This window comes from Meriones unguiculatus, chromosome 15 (genome assembly GCF_030254825.1).
Source record: "Meriones unguiculatus strain TT.TT164.6M chromosome 15, Bangor_MerUng_6.1, whole genome shotgun sequence".
Taxonomy (NCBI): domain Eukaryota; kingdom Metazoa; phylum Chordata; class Mammalia; order Rodentia; family Muridae; genus Meriones; species Meriones unguiculatus.
The window spans coordinates 48,260,280-48,281,989 of NC_083362.1; the positions used below are offsets into that span (position 1 = coordinate 48,260,280).

The 21,710-nt window shown below is 39.8% G+C and overlaps 1 protein-coding gene across 29 annotated transcripts in view; it reads left to right on the top strand.

The window, feature by feature from the left end:
- The window catches only part of Abi2 (abl interactor 2), a 66,503-nt gene extending 45,737 nt beyond the window's left edge, over positions 1 to 20,766 (top strand). For all 29 annotated transcript variants that reach the window (XM_021655672.2, XM_060368451.1, XM_060368460.1 and 26 more), the window contains 2 exons: positions 1,870 to 2,043; positions 16,323 to 20,766. In XM_021655672.2, the coding sequence (XP_021511347.1) occupies positions 1,870 to 2,043; positions 16,323 to 16,498 (350 nt within the window). In that variant the 3' untranslated portion in view covers positions 16,499 to 20,766. The remainder of the gene's footprint in view (positions 1 to 1,869; positions 2,044 to 16,322) is intronic.
- Positions 20,767 to 21,710: the final 944 nt, after the last annotated feature.

Here is a 21,710-nt window from a genome sequence, read left to right on the forward strand (position 1 = left end):
TGTATAAAGATTTTGAATTGAGCTCTAGAATCACAGCAAAATTAAAGGGAAAAAACAAACAGCAACAACAAAAAACTCTTAAGGGAAAGATAAAGTGAAATAATGTATTGTAAAATACTAGATGGATAACTGGCATGCCTCATAAGCAAAAACAATAACTCATGGCAGTTTTCTTCAGCTGGCTCTGAGGCAGTTGTAAAGAAGGTAAAAATTAGCAGTATTGCTACCTTGAGTAATTTTCTAACATGATTTTTCTGAAGGTCCCTTGGGTGATCTCTGTTTTGGTGTAGATGTTAACCCAGTCCCCTTTTATAAATGTATAGAAGTTTCACTGCTGTTTTTTACCCCATTATACTTAATGGGATAAAAATTTAATGAAAAACATTAAATTTGAACAAAGGATATATTAAGAGTACAGGTTTGTGTTTTATGTTTTGTTTATTTGTTTAAAAAGAAAAATAACATAGGACTAGTGCCAGGCACAAATTCAAGGCCAACCTATGCTACACAGTGAGGATTCCCCTCCCCCAAGAAAAAAAAAAACCCAAATTCTATAGGAATAAGGAATTTTTAATGAGTAAGTTTTTATTTTATAAAGTATGTAAGTACAGAATGGTTTAGCATATGGAAAAAACACTGAAATAACAGAGTATGGGTTTGGCATGTCTGATTGTCTGTAGACTGAGATAAAAATTAGGATTCCTCAGAGAATATCATGTATAACAATTGTTACTTTATAAGTAAGAATAAGTGGTGATGGTTAAAACTAAGTAGCAGATAAATGCAGGTGTGTTTTACTTTGTTGTGTTACACTATGTACCAAGCGTTTAAAAGCTCTGAGTTCTGCACTGATGTTTTACATGGTACAACACTGTGAGACTGGTCTATGAAAGCATAGCTCTGCAGGATATATCTTAAGTCATCTACTGATACATCTAATGTGGACATGTCATCTCAGAAAATTCCAGATAATCACTAAGCCTAAATTGGTTCAAAGTCTAGAAACCAAACATTTTAATGGTCGACATTACCCAGAATTGTTATTGATTTTTTTTTTCCTTCTCAGTTTGCTACAATTCTGTATAATATGAATTAGGCTGGCAGTATGGTGAGTCTTAAAATCCCAGCACTCGGTAGGCCGAGGCAGTGGGATTGTGAGTCTGATTGGTCTCACTAGTTGAGAACCTGTCTGAATAAATACACACAAAATTGAGAGCAGAGTAGCAGATTTAAAAAGTTGACTGTTTCTCTGACTTGTTTTACTTTCTTATGTAATTATAATTATCCAAGTTATTAATATCTTATAACTCCTCTAATAGGGTATAAAGTTTACCATAGTGTACTTATTTCTTTAGAAAGATAATTATGCATTTTTACTGAGAGGTTCTGGAGGCCCAATTGATAGTATTTTGACCAAACTTCATTTAGTATTAACCTGAAAGGGAGGGAGAAGCCATGCTTTCTCATTCATTTTTTGAAAGATTATTATTTTCAAGTCTAGGTTTATATTCATGAATCTAAGATGTTCATATAAATATTGACTGGCTCTTTGGTCTCCCCACCCCCGAAGGGAGGAGCAGTCCTGTTAGGCCACAGAGGAGGGCTTTGCAGCCAGTCCTGAAGATACCTGATAAAACAGGATCAGATGAATGGGGAGGAGGTCCCCCCTATCAGTGGACTTGGAAAGGGGCACGGTGGAGATGAGGGAGGGAGGGAGGGACTGGGAGGGAATGAGGGATCGGGACACGGCTGGGATACAGAGTTAATAAAATGTAACTGATAAAAATAAATAAATAAATAAATAAATAAATAAATAAATATTGAACTTTACATGATACATAGTTTGTTGTCAGCTTGATAAACTTTTAGTTTCAGATACACCACCTCCACCACCACCTGTGGAAGAGCCAGTGTTTGATGAGTCCCCTCCTCCACCACCTCCTCCAGAAGATTATGAAGAAGAGGAAGCAGCTGTGGTTGAGTACAGTGATCCTTATGCTGAAGAGGACCCACCCTGGGCACCAAGGTCTTACCTGGAAAAGGGTAAGTGCCAGGAGGCCATGTAGAGGGGTATGAAAATACCTGTACATGGAAATGATGCCAGCGGGTGCAGAAAAGTCTTGTCTATTTTTTACATATAAGTAAAGCTTTATTTAGCTGTATTATCTATTCTGTTTTGAGTATTCAGTCAGTTTACAAGGTATATGATTTTGAAGGTTTATTAGTAAAATTGTATTTTTATCTGCTAGTATTGAAGTTGCTTTTCACAAATTATTTGTACAACACAAAAAATAAAAAACAAGTAGGATTTTCTTTGGAATCCCACAGGAGGAGGATTATTTTTCTAAATTATCTCTATCTCCATGCTTTCAACCATCATCATCATCATCATCATCATTATTTTAATTTTCTTTAAACAGTTTCACCAGGTAGCTCAGGTTGGCGTCTCTCTCCTGATCTCTCTGCTTCATAATGTTTGACTTTGAGTATTCCCATAGGAAACTTTCTTCCAGAGAATAATGATGTTTCAGTTTCTTTGGTAGAATGGGGCGTGTCTGTGCGTGTGTAACATTGCCTCTGTTATGTAACCCTGACATGGTACCTTGGGACAGGAGCTTCCAAGTCTCAAGGCTAATCAGTCAGCTCAGCTGTACTTGGTGGCTCATGCCTACAGCTGCAGCACTTGGGAGGTTAAGGCTGAGCTGAGCTATCTGGTAAGGTCCAGGTCAGCCGAGGCCACAGAGGAAGATCCTGCCTTAAAAAAGAAACAACAACAAAAACCTAACTAGCCCAGATGGGTAGTGGTGGGGTTGTTGATATAGAAAGAAAATTTCTGTTAAAGAAACCAAAGCAGTCAGCCCACTTGCCTCAAATTGGCTGTAGCTTAGAATCATGTCTTAGTCACTCTTCTATTGATGTGACGAAGCACCATGACCAGGCAACTTAGAGAAGGAAGCATTTAACCGGGGACTCGCTTACAGTTTCAGAGGGTCAGTCCGTGACCATTGTGGCAGGGGTGTGGCAGCAGGCAGACAGGTACGGCACTGGAGCAGTAGCTGAGAGCCTACATCTCTTGATCTGCGGGCTGAGGAGTATAGGGAAGGGAGACGGACGGATGGATGGATGGAGCAGAGACAGAGACAGCAGACAGACAGACAGACACACACACACACAGAGACACAGACAGAAACGTACACACACAGAGAAGACACAGAGATAGGCAGAGGCAGATGGGGGCGGGACTTTGCCTCATGTGGGCATTAGACAGACTACCAACTAGGGACCAAGCACCCAAATATTGAGCCACAACAAATCACCTGTGAGCTTTTGTGAAGAGCACATGTTGGCCTGGAGAGATGGCTCAGCAGTTACAAGCATGTACTACTTTTTAGAGTACCCAAGTTCAGCTTCCATCACCCGTATTGGATGGCTTACAACCAACTCTAACTTCATCTCCAGGGCATCTGATGCTTTTGGCTTCTGTAAGCTCCTGCACTCATTTGTACATACTTATGTTATAGACAGACATACAAATACACATAATAATAATAATAACCAAACAGGTAAAATGAATCTTAAAGAAATAGTGGACTTAACAATTTTGTCCAAGATAGAACAATTGTACACAGATTTTTTTTTCTCTAAACAGGAACTGGGGGAAAATATACAAAACAATGCTTTCTAAGACATTAGATAACAGGTGGTAGCATAGCTTGACCCCCAGGCAAAAGGGAATCAGTTCTGTAAATGTCACAGATTGTCGAGAAGGTGAAGGAAAATGAATATGAGAGAGAATCAGCATAGCTTTAGAGACAGACATTGAACTTCCTGGAGATGAAAAATACAGTGTCTAGAAAGACACTGCAGAAGAAAGGATCAATAGCCTTGACCTGGACAATAGAAACATCCAATCTGTGCCACAAAGAAGAAAGATAGATTTTAAAAAGCAAAAGCAAACCATTAGGCATATAAGGCAAGATTAAATAGTATTCATTATATATATGAATTCTATATAATGTAGTATAGATATAGATATAGATATGTAATATACACACATATGTGTATATATATGTGTATGTATATACCTACGATTACAGTCTCTGGAAAGGCTAAAATAGACTTGAAACAATCATAGTCAAAATGTTTTCACAGTTACAGAAGATACATCTAGTTATTTATTGCTATCTAACAAATGGTTCCAGAATGTACTGTCTTAAGAAAACATATTTATTCTCTTTTACTTAGCTGTGTGGCTTAGCTGGGCCCTGTAGCAGTCCAGGTATGGGCTAAGACTTAAGAGTTGTTTTAAGAGCTGGCTAGGGGATACCATACTCTCAGGATCATTCATTTGGCCTAAGGCAAGATTGATTTCATCACGGATTTTGAACATGAGGCCTTAGTTCCCTGCAGCTCTGTGCTGCATTGCTCTCCATAGGAATAGCTCATAAGATTTCCCTCGTGAGAGTGAACAGGTAATGAGAGGCAGAGAAGGTGTTTTGGCAGGATAGAAGTTTGTTGACTCTATCTCAGAAGTGACAATTTATTAGTTTTGCCATGTTTTGTGAGAGTGTGTGTGTGTGTGCATGCATGTGGAGCTTTTCACCTTATTTTGTGAGATAGTGTTTCTCTTTGAGAAACTTGATGATTAGGCTAGATCTACTTGCTCCCACCTTCCCAGTGCTAGAGTTCCAGGCGTGTGTCGTCACACCAGCCTTATGTTGGTGCTGAGCTTTAGTTAAAGCTCGGGCCCTCATGCTTGTGTAGCAGTTTATGGACTGCACTATTGCTCCGGCCCTCGAGTTGTTTATTAAATCAGGTTGGGGCCTGGAGAGATGAAGCAGTGGTTATGAGCACTGGCTGCTCTTCCAGAGAACCTGATTTGATTCTCAGCACCCAAATGGCAGCTCAGAACTGCCATTCCAAGGGGATCTGATGTATTCTCCTGGCCTTTGTGGATACTTCATGGATGTGTGTGGCACAGATACACATGCAGGCAAAATACCTATACATATAAAAGTTACAAAACTTTAATAAAAGCAAGTTTGTAGGTTTAGCCAAATGCAGGGAGTGGGTTTTGCATAAAGACTCAAGTACCATGAGGCAGAAATCATTTGGAACTTATTAGGAAGTTGTCTATCATAAAAATTAGAAATTCAGAGTGTCAAAAAGTAAACCCCACATAGAAGAAAAAAAGAAAATCACGCTAAGGCACATCAAAAATAATTAAAAACCACTAATAAAGAGAAAAATATTAAAGCTGTTTAGAGGAGAAATGGTTCATTCGATAAATCAAAGAATAACTGCATAGTCTCATGCAGGTCAGAGGCAGACACTTTTAGAATAGTTAAGGGAAATGTCAGTCTAAAGTTCTTTAGCAAAAGCACCCTATCTGTCTATCTATCTATCATCTATCTATTCATCCATCCATCTACCTACCTATACTATTATTATTCTTCGATGCAGGATCTCTCTACAGGACTGTCTTAAGTTGAAAGGCTGTCTGGGTTACAGAGTAAGAATTAGTTCGTGGCCAACCTGTGTAACTTAACAAGATTCTGTCTGTCGTAGTCAGGGTTTCTGTTGCTGTGACCAAACACCGTGACCTAAAAGCAAGTTGGGGAGGAAAGGGTTTATTCAGCTTACACTTCCATATTGCTGTTCATCACCAAAGAAGTCAGGACAGGAACTCAAACAGGGCAGGAACCTGGAGACAGGAATGAATGCTGAGGCCACGGAGGAGTACTGCTTACTGGCTTGTTCCCCGTGGCTTGCTCAGCCTGCTTTTCTGTAGATTCCAGAACCACCAGCCCGGGGGTGGCAACACCCGCCATGGGCTGGCTCTTCCCCACAGATCACTAACTGAGAAAATGATTTATAGCTGCATCTCATGGAGACACTTTCTCAGCTGGGCTTCTTCCTTTCTGCTGACTCTAACGTGGGTCAAGTTGACACACAGACACATCACTGTTAAGCCACAACCTGTCTAGATCTCACATTAAACACATAAATGACTTTAATAGTCACACAGTCTTTACAAAGTTAAACACATTTACATTTCAATCTCTTTAAAATATCCAGTTTCCCTAAAAATCCAAAATACCTTTTAAACATTGAAGATCTTACAGTGTGGGAACCTGTAAAAACCAAAATTAATTTACATGCCTTCTTCAAGAGGGTAGCACCAGAGCACAGGCACTGTGCGAACTACAACAGTATGAATAACTCGGTGCCAATGCCTGGGTCCATGTCTGGTCTTCCAGACTCCTCCAAAGGGCTTGGATCACTGCTCCAGCTCTGCCCAGTGTAGCACACACAGCGTCTCTTCTAGGCTCTGGCTGGCTACCCAGCTGCCGCTGCTGAGCTTGGGGTCAGCCCATGGTACCGGCATCTCCAAAATGATGGCGTCTCTGCTGCAACTGGGCCGCTCTTTCACCAGTAGTCTCTCATAGATCTTTATGGTGCTGAGCCTTCACTTCTATGCATAGCTTCCCTTCATTCTTGGGCCTGCAGATGACACTGAAACTGCATCTTCACCAGTGGCCTCTCTCCTGGCCTCTCTCAGTGCCAAGCCTCAGCTGCGCTTCCTGACCCATTCACACTTCTAAAGCCAGTCTTGTCTGGGTGCCTTTTTACACATTACCAACTCAGGCCGCCAGTGTGGGCTACAACTTTGGCCGACTCTGGAACAGAGCTGCTCTGTGCTCTCAGGAAACACTTCGCTGAAGATTTCATCTCATTGATGCTGGTGCTCCAGCTGATCAGCATTAATTGTCCTGTGATGGTAAAAGCTCTTCCCATTAGCAGTTCTGCTATATTTTTAATCAGCCCCAGCATACCAGAGCCACAGACTCTTAAATCAAAATAGCAACGGCCCTGATAGTCTTTAGTCTTCCCTCTGAACTGTCACGAGCCAGGTCTTCCTTCATCTTCTGCACTGCGCTCAACATTCTTACCTTTCAAGCTCCTACAGAGCATCCTACAAAGCTCTTAATATTCAGTGGCTTTTCTAGCCCAAAGTTCTAACATCCTTTCACAATCCTCCACAAAACATGGCCAGGTCTGTCACAGCAGTACCCTATTATGCTGGTACCAATTTGTTTTAGGGTTTTTATTGTCGTGACACAATGAAAAGTGAAAATAGGTCTGAGGATGTAGCCTAGTGCTAGAGTGAACGCTCAGCCTGTGAGGCCCAGCACTCAGTTCCCAGTGCTGAGGGGAAGCACAGCAACGTGTGTGCAGATCTCATGAGGACAGAGAATGTTAAGCCATGATGCTCTTTAGTTAGGACATAGTGCTTATTTCTTGATTACTGTTAAGAAACTGGTTTTAAGTCGATCTGTAGATTGAGTACAATCTCACTAAATATAGAAATCTTGCTTATAGAAACTGGCAGGGAGGTTCTGAAAGTTACAGTGGAATATAAAAGCCGTAAGAGTAGCCAGAAATTTTTAAAAAATAGGAGTAGTGTTGGAGTATTTTTATTTTATCTATCTATCTATCTATCTATCTATCTATCTATCTATCTATCTATCTAATCTAAATTGCAATAGAGTCACAATCCAGAAACAGTCCAAGTACATAGTCTGTCACAGGTACCACGGTGACTGGATGTAAATAGTGTTTCTAACCAAGCAGCCTTTGTTCAAGCCCAGCTTGAGATAGATTTTGAGCCTAATGTTAAGCTTGAGTTATAAAAATTCTGAAGGAAGATATAGGAGAAAATTTTAGTCTTAAGTACAGGAAGATTTTTTTTTTGCATTTAATCAGATTTATTTTTTTAAAATACGTGTTTCTTTTTTTATTAAATTTATTTATTTTTTTATTAATTGCAGTTTATTCACACTGTATCCCAGCTGAAGCCCCCTCCCTTGTTCTCTCCCTACCACACCTTCCCTCATCTCTTCCATTCCCCTCCCCAAGACTACTGATAGGGGAGGTCTTTCACCTCTTCCATCTGACTCTAGCTTATCAGGTCTCATCAGGACTGGCTGCATTGTCTTCCTCTCTGGCCTGGCAAGGCTGCTCCCCACTCAGGGGGAGGTGATCAAAGAGCCAGCCACTGAATTCATGTCAGAGACAGTCCCTGTTCCCCTTACTAGGAAACCCACTTGGATACTGAGCTGCCACAGGTACATGTGTGCAGCGGTTCTAGGTTGAAAACATGATTTTAAAACTTCTTTGAGAATTTTATGTGAATACTGTATTACATCATTTTCCACCTCCTGTGTCTTTTTTCCACTTCTTCTTTTTTTTTAATTATACTTTATTTACTTTGTATCCTCCCTCTAGTTCCCTCCCTCCTCCCCTCCCAATCCCTCCCTTTCTCCTCTCTTCTCTATACACTCCCCTCCCAAAGTCCACTGGTAGGGGAGGGTTTCTTATTCTTCCTTCTGATCCTAGTCTGTTAGGTCTTATCAGGAGTGGCTGCATTGTCATCTTCTGTGGCCTGGTAAGGCTGCTCCCCCCTCAGGTGGAGGTGATCAAAGAGCAGGCCAATCAGTTCATGTCAGAAGCAGTCCCTGTTCCCATTACTTTGGAACCCACTTGGACACTGAACTGCCATGGGCTACATCTGTGCAGGGGTTCTAGGTTATCTCCATGCATGGTACTTGGTTGGAGTATGAGTCTCAGGAAAGACCCCTGTGCTCAAATTTTTTGGTTCTGTTGCTCTCCTTGTAGACCTCCTGTCCTCTCCAGCTCTTACTATTATTTCCCACTTCTCTCATAAGATTCCCTGCACTCTGCCCAAAGTTTGGCCATAAGTCTCAACATCTGCTTTGATAGTCTGCAGGGCAGAGCCTTTCAGAGGCCTTCTGTAGGAGGCTCCTAACTTGTTTCCTGTTTTCTTCTTCTGGTGACCATCCTCTTTGCCTTTTGGAGTGGGGATTGAGCATTTTAGCCAGAGTCCTCCTAGAAATCAATCTGGCGCTTTCTCAGACAACAAGGAATAGTGCTTTCTCAAGATCCAGCTATATCACTTGTAGGCATATATCCAAAAGAGGCTCAAGTACACAATAAGGACATTTACTCAAGCATGTTTGTAGCAGCTTTATTTGTAATAGCCAGAAGCTGGAAACAACCCAGATGCCCCTGAACTGAAGAATGGGTACAGAAATTGTGGTACATCTACACAATGGAATGCTACTTTAAAACAAGGAAATTAAATTAAAAACAAGGAATTCATGAAATTTGCAGGTAAATGGTGGGAACTGGAAAGGATCATCCTGAGTGAGCTATCCCAGAAGCAGAAAGATGCACACGGTATATACTCACTCATATAGACATATAATATAGGATAAACCTACTAAAATCTGTACACCTAAGGAAGATAATCAAGAGGGAGGACTCTGAAAGATATTTTTTAAGTTTTATTTTATGTGCATTGGTCTTTTGAGAGTGTCACATGTCTATAACTAGAGTTATAGACAATTGTGAGCTGCCATGTAGGTGCTGGAAGTAGAACCTGTGTCCTCTGGAAGAGCAGCCAGTGCTCTTAAGTGCTGAGCTATCTATCCAGCCTTAGGAAGATTTAAAAAACAAACAAAACTAGGAACACACAAGTAAAATGAACATTTAAAGAATGGTAAGTTGAATCTCAGTAAATTGGGATTGTATTTTTCTTTAGAAGATCCATAGAGAAAAAAATGTACAAAATCACTAAGAGAAATAACTTGTTGAAATAAAAGATTTAGATGCCGTTGTCAAATGGGTGAGTGAATGGCAGATGAGCATATCTGACAAGGCATTTGCATCACTGATCAGTATGTAAATACAAAGTAAACAAAACATGAGAAAACTCACCCCACACACCATTTGCCAGGAACCAACACTGGAAAGAAGAGCTAAGAGGATCTAAAGTTTGAGTCCAGACCTGGCTGTGTACAAGTTCTGGGCCAGCCTGGGCTACATAAGAGCCCTCTACTTTGCTGGTGACAGTGTAAAATATTCTAGTCACTTTAGAGAACAGTTGGGAGTTTTAAAACAAGTTAGACATATATCTGCCACCTATTCCCATACCAGTTGTCTTTTGGATGACTAGATAAGCTAGTTCTGGGATATCCATCTCATCAAAGAGCCTTAAAAAAAAAAAAAAGACAAAAGAGCCTTTTTCACAATGAAAAGACACAATATCTGCGTAGTCGACAAGTGGGTGGATTTCAAAATGTGGTAATGAAAGTGCTGCAACACAAAAGAACACATTTTATGTAAATGAAATCTAGATTTGTATGAGATCTGAGATATAAGGGCATAAGGCAAAACTTTGGGGCCATAGATTGTTATGCTATTATTTGCAGCAGTATGTGATAACTGTGGTGATGGTCAGAACACCAAACAGATGTATTTTGTCAAATTATACCTTAAACTTAAAAAAAAAAATGTTGTGTAAGGTAGCAGACCAGGGCATCCACATTGTTTACAAACTCCCCAGGTTAATTACCAATGTTAGTAGGAAAAACATTGACAGTTTACAGCTTTGAGAAGCCAATTTAGTTATTCCTTTAGAGAAAATCAGAGTGAAAAATATTTTCCCCCTAAGCAAAATGAACTCTTCAGTGGACCTGTAAAAATCTGAAGAGACTTTCAAAAGAAAGTTTTCTGTTCAGCTAAGTCTAAAGTTCAAAAGAATATGCTTGATGTGCCCAAGGTTAGGGCTCTGTTAATATTCAAGCTTTTCAAAACGACAGCTAAGGTGTGTGGCACAGGCCTGCAATCCCAGCTCTCAGGAGGCAGCAGCAGAAGGATTGCACCTCAGGGCTAACCTAGGCTACTTTTTTTTAAAATATAAAATTCAAATAACCCCCAAACAAAAGTAAAAGCAATAAAACCAACTAACTACTTGTTTATTCTTATTGCAAACAAGAGGAACTGTTTAGTGTATGGTTTATAATTTGTGATTTTGTGTATGTTTGTGTGTGACTAAATGCTAAGGCCACTGCTTAATGACTTGTTTTCTTTTTATTTATTTTTTATTAATTACAGCTTATTCACTTTGTATCTCAGCTGTAGCTCCCTGCCATTCCTCCTAATCCCACCCTCCCTCCCTCTTCTTCTCCTATGCCCCTCCCCCAGTCCACTGATAGGGGAGGTCCTTCTCCCCTTCCATCTGACCCTAGTCTACCAGATCTCTTCAGGACTGGCTTCATTGTCATCTTCTGTGGCCTGGTAAGGCTGCTCCCCCCTCAGGTGGAGGTGATCAAAAAGCCAGCCATGAGTTCATGTCAGAGACGGTCCGTGTTCCTATTATTGGGAAACCCTCTTGGACACTGAGCTGCCAGGGGCTACTTCTGAGCAGGGGTTCCAAGTTATCTCCATGTATGGTCCTTGTTTGGAATATCAGTCTCAGAAAAGACCCCTGTGCCCAGAGTTTTTTGGTTCTGTTGCTCTCCTTGTGGAGCTCCTGTTCCCTCCAGGTCTTTCTATCTCCCCCTTCTTTCATCAGATTCCCTGCACTCTGTCCAAAGTTTGGCTATGATTCTCAGCATTTGTTTTAATACCCTGCTGGGTGGAATCTTTCAGAGGCCCTCTGTGCTCCATTGCTGGTGGGAATGTAAACTTGTACAACAACTTTAGAAATCAATCTGGCGCTTTCTCAGACAATTAGGAATAGTGCTTCCTCAAGATGCAGCTATACCACTCCTAGACATATATCCAAAAGATGCTCAAGTACACAACAAGGACATTTGCTCAACCATGTTCATAGCAGCTTTATTTGTAATAGCTAGAAGGTGGAAACAACCCAGATGTCCCTCAGTTGAGGAATGGAGATAGAAATTGTGGTACATTTACACAATGGAATACTACTCAGCAGTTAAAAACAAGGAAATCATGAAATTTGCAGGCAAATGGTAGGATCTAGAAATGATCATCCTGAGTGAGGTATCCCAGAAGCAGAAAAACACCCAGTATATACTCACTTGTAAGTGGATATTAGACATATAATATAGGATAATCATACTAAAATCTAAACACCTAAAGAAGCTAATCGAGGAGGACCTGGGTAAGATGCTCTATCTTCATTCAGACAGGCGGACGAGATGAACATCAGAAGAGGGAGAAAACAGTGACTTGTTTTCTTATCTCCAACCTTAAGGCCTGGTTCTCAAACAGTGAATGCTGGAGACTTTGGGAGCATACCTCTTAATCCTTCACTAACATTTTATTACTGGCCTTAGCTTGACCTTGTCATAGCTTCTTGGGAGGTTATGAGGAAGATTAACTTGCTCTCAGGAGTTCAGGACCAGCCTTGGCAACACAGAAAGACTGCATCTTACAAAACCCCACACAACCTAACCTCCACAAAACAACAGAGGCAGTTTGTTGCAGTTTCTTGTATGTCCCAAGGCTGGCCGTCACCACCAAAACTAAAGTTTCACTTTAGTTCTTATTTCTCATTGTAGTCATCAAGAAAGGGCTGTGTGCCCTGACTTAACCTTGGGTAGAGGCAAATTTTTGCTTTGTTTTGAAATAAGGTCTCACTGTGTAGACTTAACTGGCCTGGAACTTACTGTGTAGACCAGACTGACCTTGAATTCAGAGGTCTTCCTGCCTCTGCCCCCAAATGTTGGGTTAAATGCCATCATACCTGGAGTGACAGGTAGCTTTATGCATTCTTTTTGTGCCTATCACATTATAGAAGTTTTGAATAAACTAATAATGATTGTTTCTAAGAATCATTGTACTTAATATAACAGTGCTTTCAGGTAGCAAGTGAGAACTATTGTAATTCCTACAAAGGGGTAAATAGAAGTTTAGGAACGTTAAGTAGGTTTTGTAGGAAGTAATAATCGATTTGCAATTTGAACAGTAGAGCTCATGCTGCCCCCACTGCCCTGAGCTCTGGCATTTGCATTCAGTTTGGCAAATGTAGGGACTTAGAAATTGTTTCTCAGTTGTTTTAGCATTTTCAGGGTTACCTGTTAAAAACCAAACAATATTGTTTTTAAAAATAATTATTTACGATGTTAGCTGATATCTCCGTTTTAAGGTCTTGTTTAAATTTTGTTAAGGAAAAGGATAGATGGCAGCAATTTGACTTTCAGAAAGATTGGGTTAGTAAAGGTGAGTTGTTTTGAATGTTTTTTCTGGCATCTAGGAGTTTTGTATCTGGAGATAGTACACTTCTGTACTTTTGTTAAAATAGAAGGGTAAAAAGGAATCAAGAACACTTGGTCAGTTGATGTTTGACCAAGGTATCATCCCAAGCAGAATACCTCAGGAAGCAGTATAAGTCAGAAAGAGATTGTAAAACTCAGTCCTCAAACTGCTGAGAAAATGTCCAAGTTCTTTAGGAGACTAGGATCAGATGGAAGGGGAGGAGGACCTCCTCTATCAGTGGACTGGGGAGGGGCATGGGTGGAGAAGAGGGAGGAAGGCTGGGATTTGGGAGGGGATGAGAGAGAGGGCCACAGTTGGGATACAATGTGAATAAACTGTAAATTAATAAAAAATAAATTTAAAAAAAGAAGAAAGACTAGTGCATTGGTAAGGACAGTGACCATGTTGATGGACGAAATGTTTTGGTTTCAGAGATTTGGCGAGTAGTTACAGGGACTTGAGTTCTAGGTAAAGTGGTAGGGGAAGGTAGGGTTAATTCCTAGTTGAAGCTCAGGGAGTAACAAGAGAAATAGAAGGCAACGTTTGGAGAAAATGTTGAGAGGGAGCACAGGTAGCCATTGCCAAACAGAACATGATGAGAGGACTAGGGGTCTCAGAAGGACAAGCTGGTTCATCCGTCACTTTTGTGTGAGCAGTTCCATTAGCATGGTGGGCAAGAGGAAGCATGCCTCATCAACAACATGACATTGTTTTAATAGAAACAGCCATAGGAAGTGCTGCAATTGCTTTTAATTCAGAGTGCATTTTCAAGAAGTCGAATTTATTAGTGATAATGTCAAAGACAACTTTGGTCACCTCAGGCAGATTGTAGATCAGTTACAAATTACGTCCAACAGTGTTTTCCTGCTGTATGATAAAGCTTTCCATTCACCATGGAAGTAAAACCATCTCAGTTCTTTTTTTTTTTTTTTTCCATTTCAGTTCTTAATAAAAGATTTCATACAAAGTAGATTGAGATGGTGAACCTGGTCACCTTTTGACTTTCTAGTAACTCACTGCGAGGCCCCTCACTGCCAGGTGTGACTGCCAGTGTCTGTCACCCACACCAGGACTTCTCCAGAGTGCTCTTGTTTTCACTTCCCTTCTAACACATATTTGTATACTTGTTGCTGACTCAGTCGGTGAATAATGCTGAATATGGATCTATTTAGAAATGTCCAGTCCTTGTGTTGGAGCACACACGAATAAGCAGTGTCTCGTTCTCAGTGTTGAAAGCTTGTTGCTGTGTTAACGTACATATTTCATGAGAGGAGATAGTTGAATCATCTTTGTCCCACCTTCCCTCCCTCCTGAATTCTCTTTTCTCCTTCCATTTCTTTTTCCTTTTCTAGCCTTTAACATTTTTCTTATTAAATTTAAAAGGAAACATTTAGTTTTGCTCAGCTAAATCATTTCATAGAGGATGCTCTTCCCTGGAGTGCTGACTAGGGACAGTGTACTTGGGAAGTTAGAGTGTTTTCATCTTAGTGCTAGACATATGGAGGGCACTGTTAGTTTTCTTTTGCTTATAGCCACGTAGAAATAGCCAGATGTTTAACATTTCATATATTTCTATGTTTCCCTAGAATGAAAATTGGTAATTTTAAACAGCGATTTTTTTAGGGGGGTAAAAAAGTTAATTTCAACTGATCCCTAAAAAACAGGGTCTTCTGCACTTCTATAACCAGTCATAGACTTGCATTTGCTATGGACTCTTTCTGAAGAAACTTTCCTTTCCTCCCTCCCTCCCTCCCTCCGTTCTTTTTCTCTCTCGACTTAACCACTAAACTAAATCTCCAACTCCCAATTTCTATATTTTAAAGAAAATAGATGCACCTTGAATGTAATAACTTTATCCACTAAATTGCTTTGTTGCTATAAATATAAAGATAATCATCTTCTGGGTTACTTTTCAGTGGGTACATTTTCTTAAGTAACAAGAATGTTGCTTTTTCTTTAAAAAATATGAGAAAAGATTGATTGGCTGGTAATAATAAATACTTTAATTTTCTTATATCTAAATTTGTCATATAATTACACTGAATTGTTTTTTGATATTTAGAGAAACACACCCTGACTTTTCTATGTTAGGCCTCTGATGTCTTCAGTATACTCAATATTTTGTGACATCCTCAGTGTATCCCAATAATAGAAGATAATTATGTATGAGGGAACCATTAAATTTTTACTAAAGTGGTTCAGAAATACAGGTCCCAGGCCTCTGCCCTCACATTATAAGACAAAGTTCAGCATTTGTTCAGAAAAATAGCTGAAGATATTTTTTAATTAAAAAATCATTTGTTTATATGTTTGTCTATGTATGTTACACATGTATGGATGCCATAATAGAGGCCAAAGGACAATTTTGTGGGTCCATTCTCTTCTATTATGTGGGTCCTTAGGTCATTACACTTGGTGGTAGTACCTTTACCCACCAACCATCTTGGTGGCCCAAATGGAAATTTTTGTTGAACAAAGTTCTTTATAGTGTGCAGAAGATACAGGGGGTTGGAACGAAGGCTGAGTCTTAACCGGATGTGAGTTAAGTTACAAGGTATCCCACTGTATCAAAGTTCTTGAAGGTAGATGTAATGCTAAGAACCCAAGGTCCAGGTTCAGAGGCCTGTTGCCAAGTGATTAAACAAAACCACAGAGAAACTTAGTAGTGTCCTGGTTCTCTATTATTGTGGACATATTAAGTTGGTAACATAATGCAGTGTATGTTTTCAATGAAAAAGTACATAGATGGTGGACCTAACTTGTAGGAATTCAGTCCCCATTCACTGATAGGCGGAGTCCAGAGAATGAGACATGGTCTGTTGTTCCTTTAGCCTCTCTCACCTCTCAGTCACCTCATCAGCACAGCAGTGTGTTTAAATGTAAGGAGTTGCTTTTACACAATAAGGTATCTTAGTATAAGTTCAAATAGCTGTCTTTTATGGTCCTTAGGTTATGTTTTTCTCTGCATTTGGTTTTCTTATAGGCCAACTAGGGTAGGATAGGGTAATTTTAACTAAATGTACTTTTTTTTTTTTTTGCTTGTTTGCATTTATACTGGATTTAGAACATTTTTCTAGAAAGGGATATTTGATTGTTTTGAACTGGCTATTAGAAAACATGAATATAAATTCTAGTGTTTGGAAAGTTGCCTTGTTCGTGAGTGCTCATCTGGTTTTGTCTTTCTAGGAATGATATTCTTGTTCACATCCTATTTTGTTTCCCCCTAGTTGTGGCAATTTATGATTATACAAAAGACAAGGAAGACGAGCTGTCCTTTCAGGAAGGAGCCATTATTTATGTCATCAAGAAGAATGATGATGGTTGGTATGAGGGAGTTATGAATGGAGTGACTGGGCTCTTCCCTGGGAATTATGTTGAGTCCATCATGCATTATTCGGAGTAAAGTCCAGCACAGCTCTGCTTCACTTTCAGGAGGCCAGGTCTTCCCAGATTAGCTAAAGGCCCTGGGATTTCCTCTCATTGAAATGAATGATGCTTACAAATGATAAAGTTACTTCTTTTATTACTGGTTTGGTTTATCCCCTAGTATTAAAAACAAAAAAATTAGCCAAGTCTGAACAAATGGATCTTCTTGCTGTCATTTGTATTACGCTGTCTGGATTGAAAATGTGACCATTTCTCAATCTGTGAAAGTCATAACAGTATGAACATGTAGCTAAAACAAATCAGACCAAGACTGTCTTGAGGAAAAAAAAAAAAAAGCTGGGACCTTTCTCAGGAATACTGTACACCCTGGATTTCTCTCCCTTAGAACCTGTGACATTGGATACTCATCGCCTCTGCTTTGGGGCTACCTCATGGCCTGGCGGGCGACCCTTTTCCCTCACTTTCTCTCACTACATGGAGAGGAAGGAACCAGTGTTTAAAAACTCTATTTAACTACTTTTCGATTATTTCAAAAGGCTGTTTTTCTTCTTTAACACTGTAAATCCTGTGTTCTCTTAGCACTGGAGTGCGCTAGGTGAGTTGATCCTGAACTCCCTTGCATCCTGTTATGTTTGTAGATTATAAGGATGACAAAATGTGAAAGTCTCCAGACATTCCCAGGGTTAACAATCAGTTTAATTTTTAATGCACTGTTGCATGAGACTGCATTGCTGATAGCAGTGAAACTGATGTGAAGTGTGGTGGGTACTTCATGTACTGAGGTGGTTTGGTGAAGCTGGACACAGGTCCTGAGGCTGTGGAGCTCAGTCTTGGGCACTGTTTCAGAGAGTAGGGCCTAGAAAGAAAATTACCGTTGTCTTGCTATTTGAAAAACATTTCCCCTCCTTTTTAGAAGAGACTAGCTGTCGAGTCTCTCGGCAGTCATTGGACCGGGAATGAAAGGCCGCTGCTCTGCTCGTGGACCATTACCAATGGCAGTGTTAGCTGATGCTGAGTTTTGTTTTTATTCTTTCCACTATAGAAAAGTCATATCTTCCTGGTTTGGTGTGATTACATTCTAAAGTAGTAACTCCTAGTAAGAGTCTGAACCTTGTGATTCAGAGTAAAGAGTGTACTGGAAAAGATTAGTAGGACAAAATACCCAGTCACACCAATGAAAATCAGTATTATTTTGAAACAGTTGGCATCTTCCCTCATCTACAGTTAATTTAAGTTCAGTGGGGCTTATGTCTGGTGGTTTTAATAATCCCTTCTGTAATTTGTGTAAGAAATATTTGAAAGAAAATAGAGGAGGTATTGCTGCCCAGGAGGTAAAGGCCATGGCGGTGGGCAAGTGCATGTTTAGGGCCAAAGCTCCAGCGTGGATTCTTACCAGTCCAGTAAACGGGCCAGAATGAAACTGGGTAGGTAACTCCACCGCCAGGGTGGGAAGGAAGAGGAAGTAAAGATGTCATATTGAGATGCAGGCCTCGCACATGCCGGCTGGTGAAGCTGGGAGGCGGTTGGAGGCTAACAAGCAGAGATGTGGAGAAAGCAGGCTGCACAGGCAGAAGCCAACACGCCACCGTAGATCTGTCATCTGAGCCCGAGGCTGCACTGTGACTCAGGTCTGACCAGTGTCCTTCTCAAGACTTCTGCTTTAGTGTTTTGTTTGTTTCAGACATGGAGTTCCTCCTACTCTAGCTTTCCAAATACTTGGATTACAAGCAGGAGCCATTATACTAAGAACAGGCTTTTATTTTTTAATGTTTTTTAAGTCACATTGCACACCAGCTATTACACTTTTAGATTTTTCTGAATGCTTTGGATTTATCTTTAACTTGTTTCTAGTTCACTTTCCACTTCATGCTTTTGTTAGGTCATCTTGACTGTCTGTAGAATATGTCTCCGAATGTCCTCTTTAGCTCCATTATGGACCCAGCAAGACTATATATGAACATGTTTAACTTTGCTTGTACACGGAAACTTTTGAAAATAGTTGTACTAATTATTTAAATTCTTTTGCAAAACAAACTTAGTGGATTAATAAGACATCTGGAAACCCAGCAAATGACTAGCTTTGTATAGTCACAGTAACAGCTGGTGGTAGGTACCAGGAAGACATCTTACCTTCTGGACCCCTGTTGAATTAGGGTTTGTAGAAAACTCTTGTGAGGTCCTTTGTGCTAAAGACTTGCATTGGGGGTAGTAATCCATGGGCCAGCTGAAACTACCCCGCCTCGTATTATTGAACACTGATGTGATATTAAAAACAACAATCTTTTGACCCTTTCCCCCAGTCTTTTAAATTCCTGCTATTTTGAATTTTATGAATTGTCTTGGAAGAATACTGTGTAACAGTGAACCAGGCTTATAGTAATTGGAGACTTTTAATGTATGTAATATTTTATAGATTGCATGCTGTTAATACTGTGAGGTTATTTCCTGTTTTATTGTAAATTTTCCCATTTATTTGTCCATAAACTAAAATATGGTTGATACTAGTAATTTCCAACAAATGTTGAGACTTTGCTGACCAGTAAGCAACCACTTTACCAAGACACAGGTACTCTGATGGCACTGGTCTCTGCTGAAATGTCTGATTCTATGTGCAGTTCCTTTACCCTTAAAAAAAAAAAAAAAAAAAAAGACCAGACATTTGTCTTTTTTTTTTCTTTCTGCTATTAATATTTGAAAGGCCATGGATCTGAATGAAAATACATTCTTGTGTTTGACCTTATAGCCAAGGCAAATTAGAAACAAAAATAGTGCCAATATTTTGAAATCTAGACCTAAGATTTCAGCCTGCTGTGTTTGGAATAAATATGAGTTTTTAAAGAGGTCTCCTACAGTATTTTCCTTTTGGCTACTTCCTTGTGTCTTCCTCAGAGGAACTTGCTGTCGCCATCTTGGGATTGGTACAGGACTGCTGATTTTGCCGTTATTATGTTTATTCCCTCCTTTCCTTAACAGTACTACTGTTGTTTTTTGCCGGGCGAGAGAGTGGTTTATGCATCTTTACAAATGATGTCTACCATGTAGTTGTACTCATTAACAATTTTATGTTGATTAAAGATGATTCTTCTGTGTCGGACATCAAAATGATAGTTTTTTTCAGTTTTTATTTTCTTTAAAGGTTACCTTTCTGCAGTACAGCTTGTTTTACAAACTTCATTACCTTTCCTCCTTATGGAGAGAACATGTGTCCTGAAGGCTGCCTTTGCCCCTGAAGGGGCGTTGCTGGGAGAAATGGTAGGTTGACTGGCAAATCTCTCAAGTGAAGGGGGCTGTTTGCTTTGAGCAGCTTGGGCCAGGGGCTCCGAAAGGCGCCATTTCCCACCACTGTTTACTTGGAATCAGAGATTTTGAACTACTAAGCTTTACATCGTTTCTCCCAGTATCACTTTAACAATGGGGTTAGGTGCTTTGTTTCAGATAAACAGCTAGCTAGTTCTTGACTCAGTGCTCTCTCCGCTGTACCAACTGTCAGAATTAAATGTGCTGCATTTTTCTTTAGAAATAGAGTCTACCTGTTTTCAGGGTTATACTTGAAAAAAACATGCCATGTTTTAATAAAGAAACAAAAACAACCACCCAAGGATTCTAAAGGAGTCTAAGCGCAACCTGAGTGGAATAATCTTGGTTTAACTCTGAAACTGCATTCATAAACACCTTTCCATACAGCTGTGGGTAGCAAGAATGCACTGCACTTAGTTCTTCACTGGCAGCGGCAGGGTGGGGCCCGACACAGTACACAGCCTTACTTACAGGGCCTCACAAAGTGTGAATGGAGGCACCGAGCTCCCTAGCTGAGCTTGCTTCATGCTCTTTGTTTTATCGAGAAGCTCTATGTAAAAAAATCAACAAATGAAATGGCAGGGCCTAGCTGTGTAAACAATCCTTGCTAAATGTTAATTTTTTTGTAAAAAAAAAATTATTTTCACATTAAACTGGAACCTCCTTTGCAAGTTCAGAATTCTATGGAAAAGCAATTTTTAACCATACTTTGTGTCCACGTACTTTTTTTTTTTTTTTAACAAAATGGTTTACAAAAAGAATGTAAACAATTTATGATCTGGCCAGTTAAACTTTAAAGCTCCCACTGTTGGTGGTACTGAGTAAAAAAAAAAACATTCAGGCAACTGTTGCCAGTAACATTCCTTGTGTGCGCCATTAAGCACCTCCAGATGAGTGAGGGACATTCACGTAATTTTTAAATTGTATTTGGAAAAACTATTGCTGTGTACTAAGAACTTGACCCAAATAAAAATCACACGAAGTATATTCCAGTGTCTCGTAGAATTATTTATGTAGTCTACTTTTTTCTAAGGTGGTTCTAAGCATTGGTGGTGCTCTTCGATTATTTAAGATTTTAAAGTATTGAACTTTTAACAAATTTGATTTCTGACAGTATTGTTTTAAAGGTAGCTGCTCGTTTAATTATGAACTGCTTTTTCCAGATATAACTAAGTTTTCCCATCATTGGAATGAGGTTTAAAAGCAAAAGTTTTCCAGTGATTTGTTGGATATGAGCTTATCTCCAGGGCGAGAATACTACTTCAGCCTTCAGTTTCTCTGTCACTTCCCTGGCATATGATGTAGAAAAGTGTTTTCAAGAAAAGGACTATTGGAAATAAACGGGCTTTTTAGTTATGGGAATGTGCTTGTCTCTGAAGATAATTGGAATCCAGCCTTCTGTTATTATTATGGTTTGTATGGAATTATACATTTACATGTTTTGGGGAGTGGGAGGATGGCATTTGTTTGCTTGTGCTGCCATTCTGTGTCTATTCATTCTCCAAAGCCAGAGTCAAAGGAGAGTCTCCACAATTGGTAGCACTGACAGAGGGTGAATAATTTTTTCAGTTTTATTATAGTTTAACAATGATAAATGGCAAGTTGACTTGTGAACTATAACTAAATGTATTCACTTAATATGGTGGTATCAATTCAGAATTGTAGTTCTAAGTCATTGTGTGTGTGCTGGGGGGGGTCCTTTTGACACTAGTCTTTACCTAGGTGTACTTTAAGATAAAAGATCAGGGGCTAGAGAGAAGGCCCAACATTTAAGAGCAGTTACTGTTTTTACAGAGCCACCTGGGTTTGATTCCCAACACCCACATCCTGACTGTGTAGCTGCAGCTCTAGCCCGTGTACACACAAATTTTTGAGAGGTGGTACTGGGTTTCAAGATAGGGTTTTTTCTGTGTAGCCCTGACTGTTCTCAA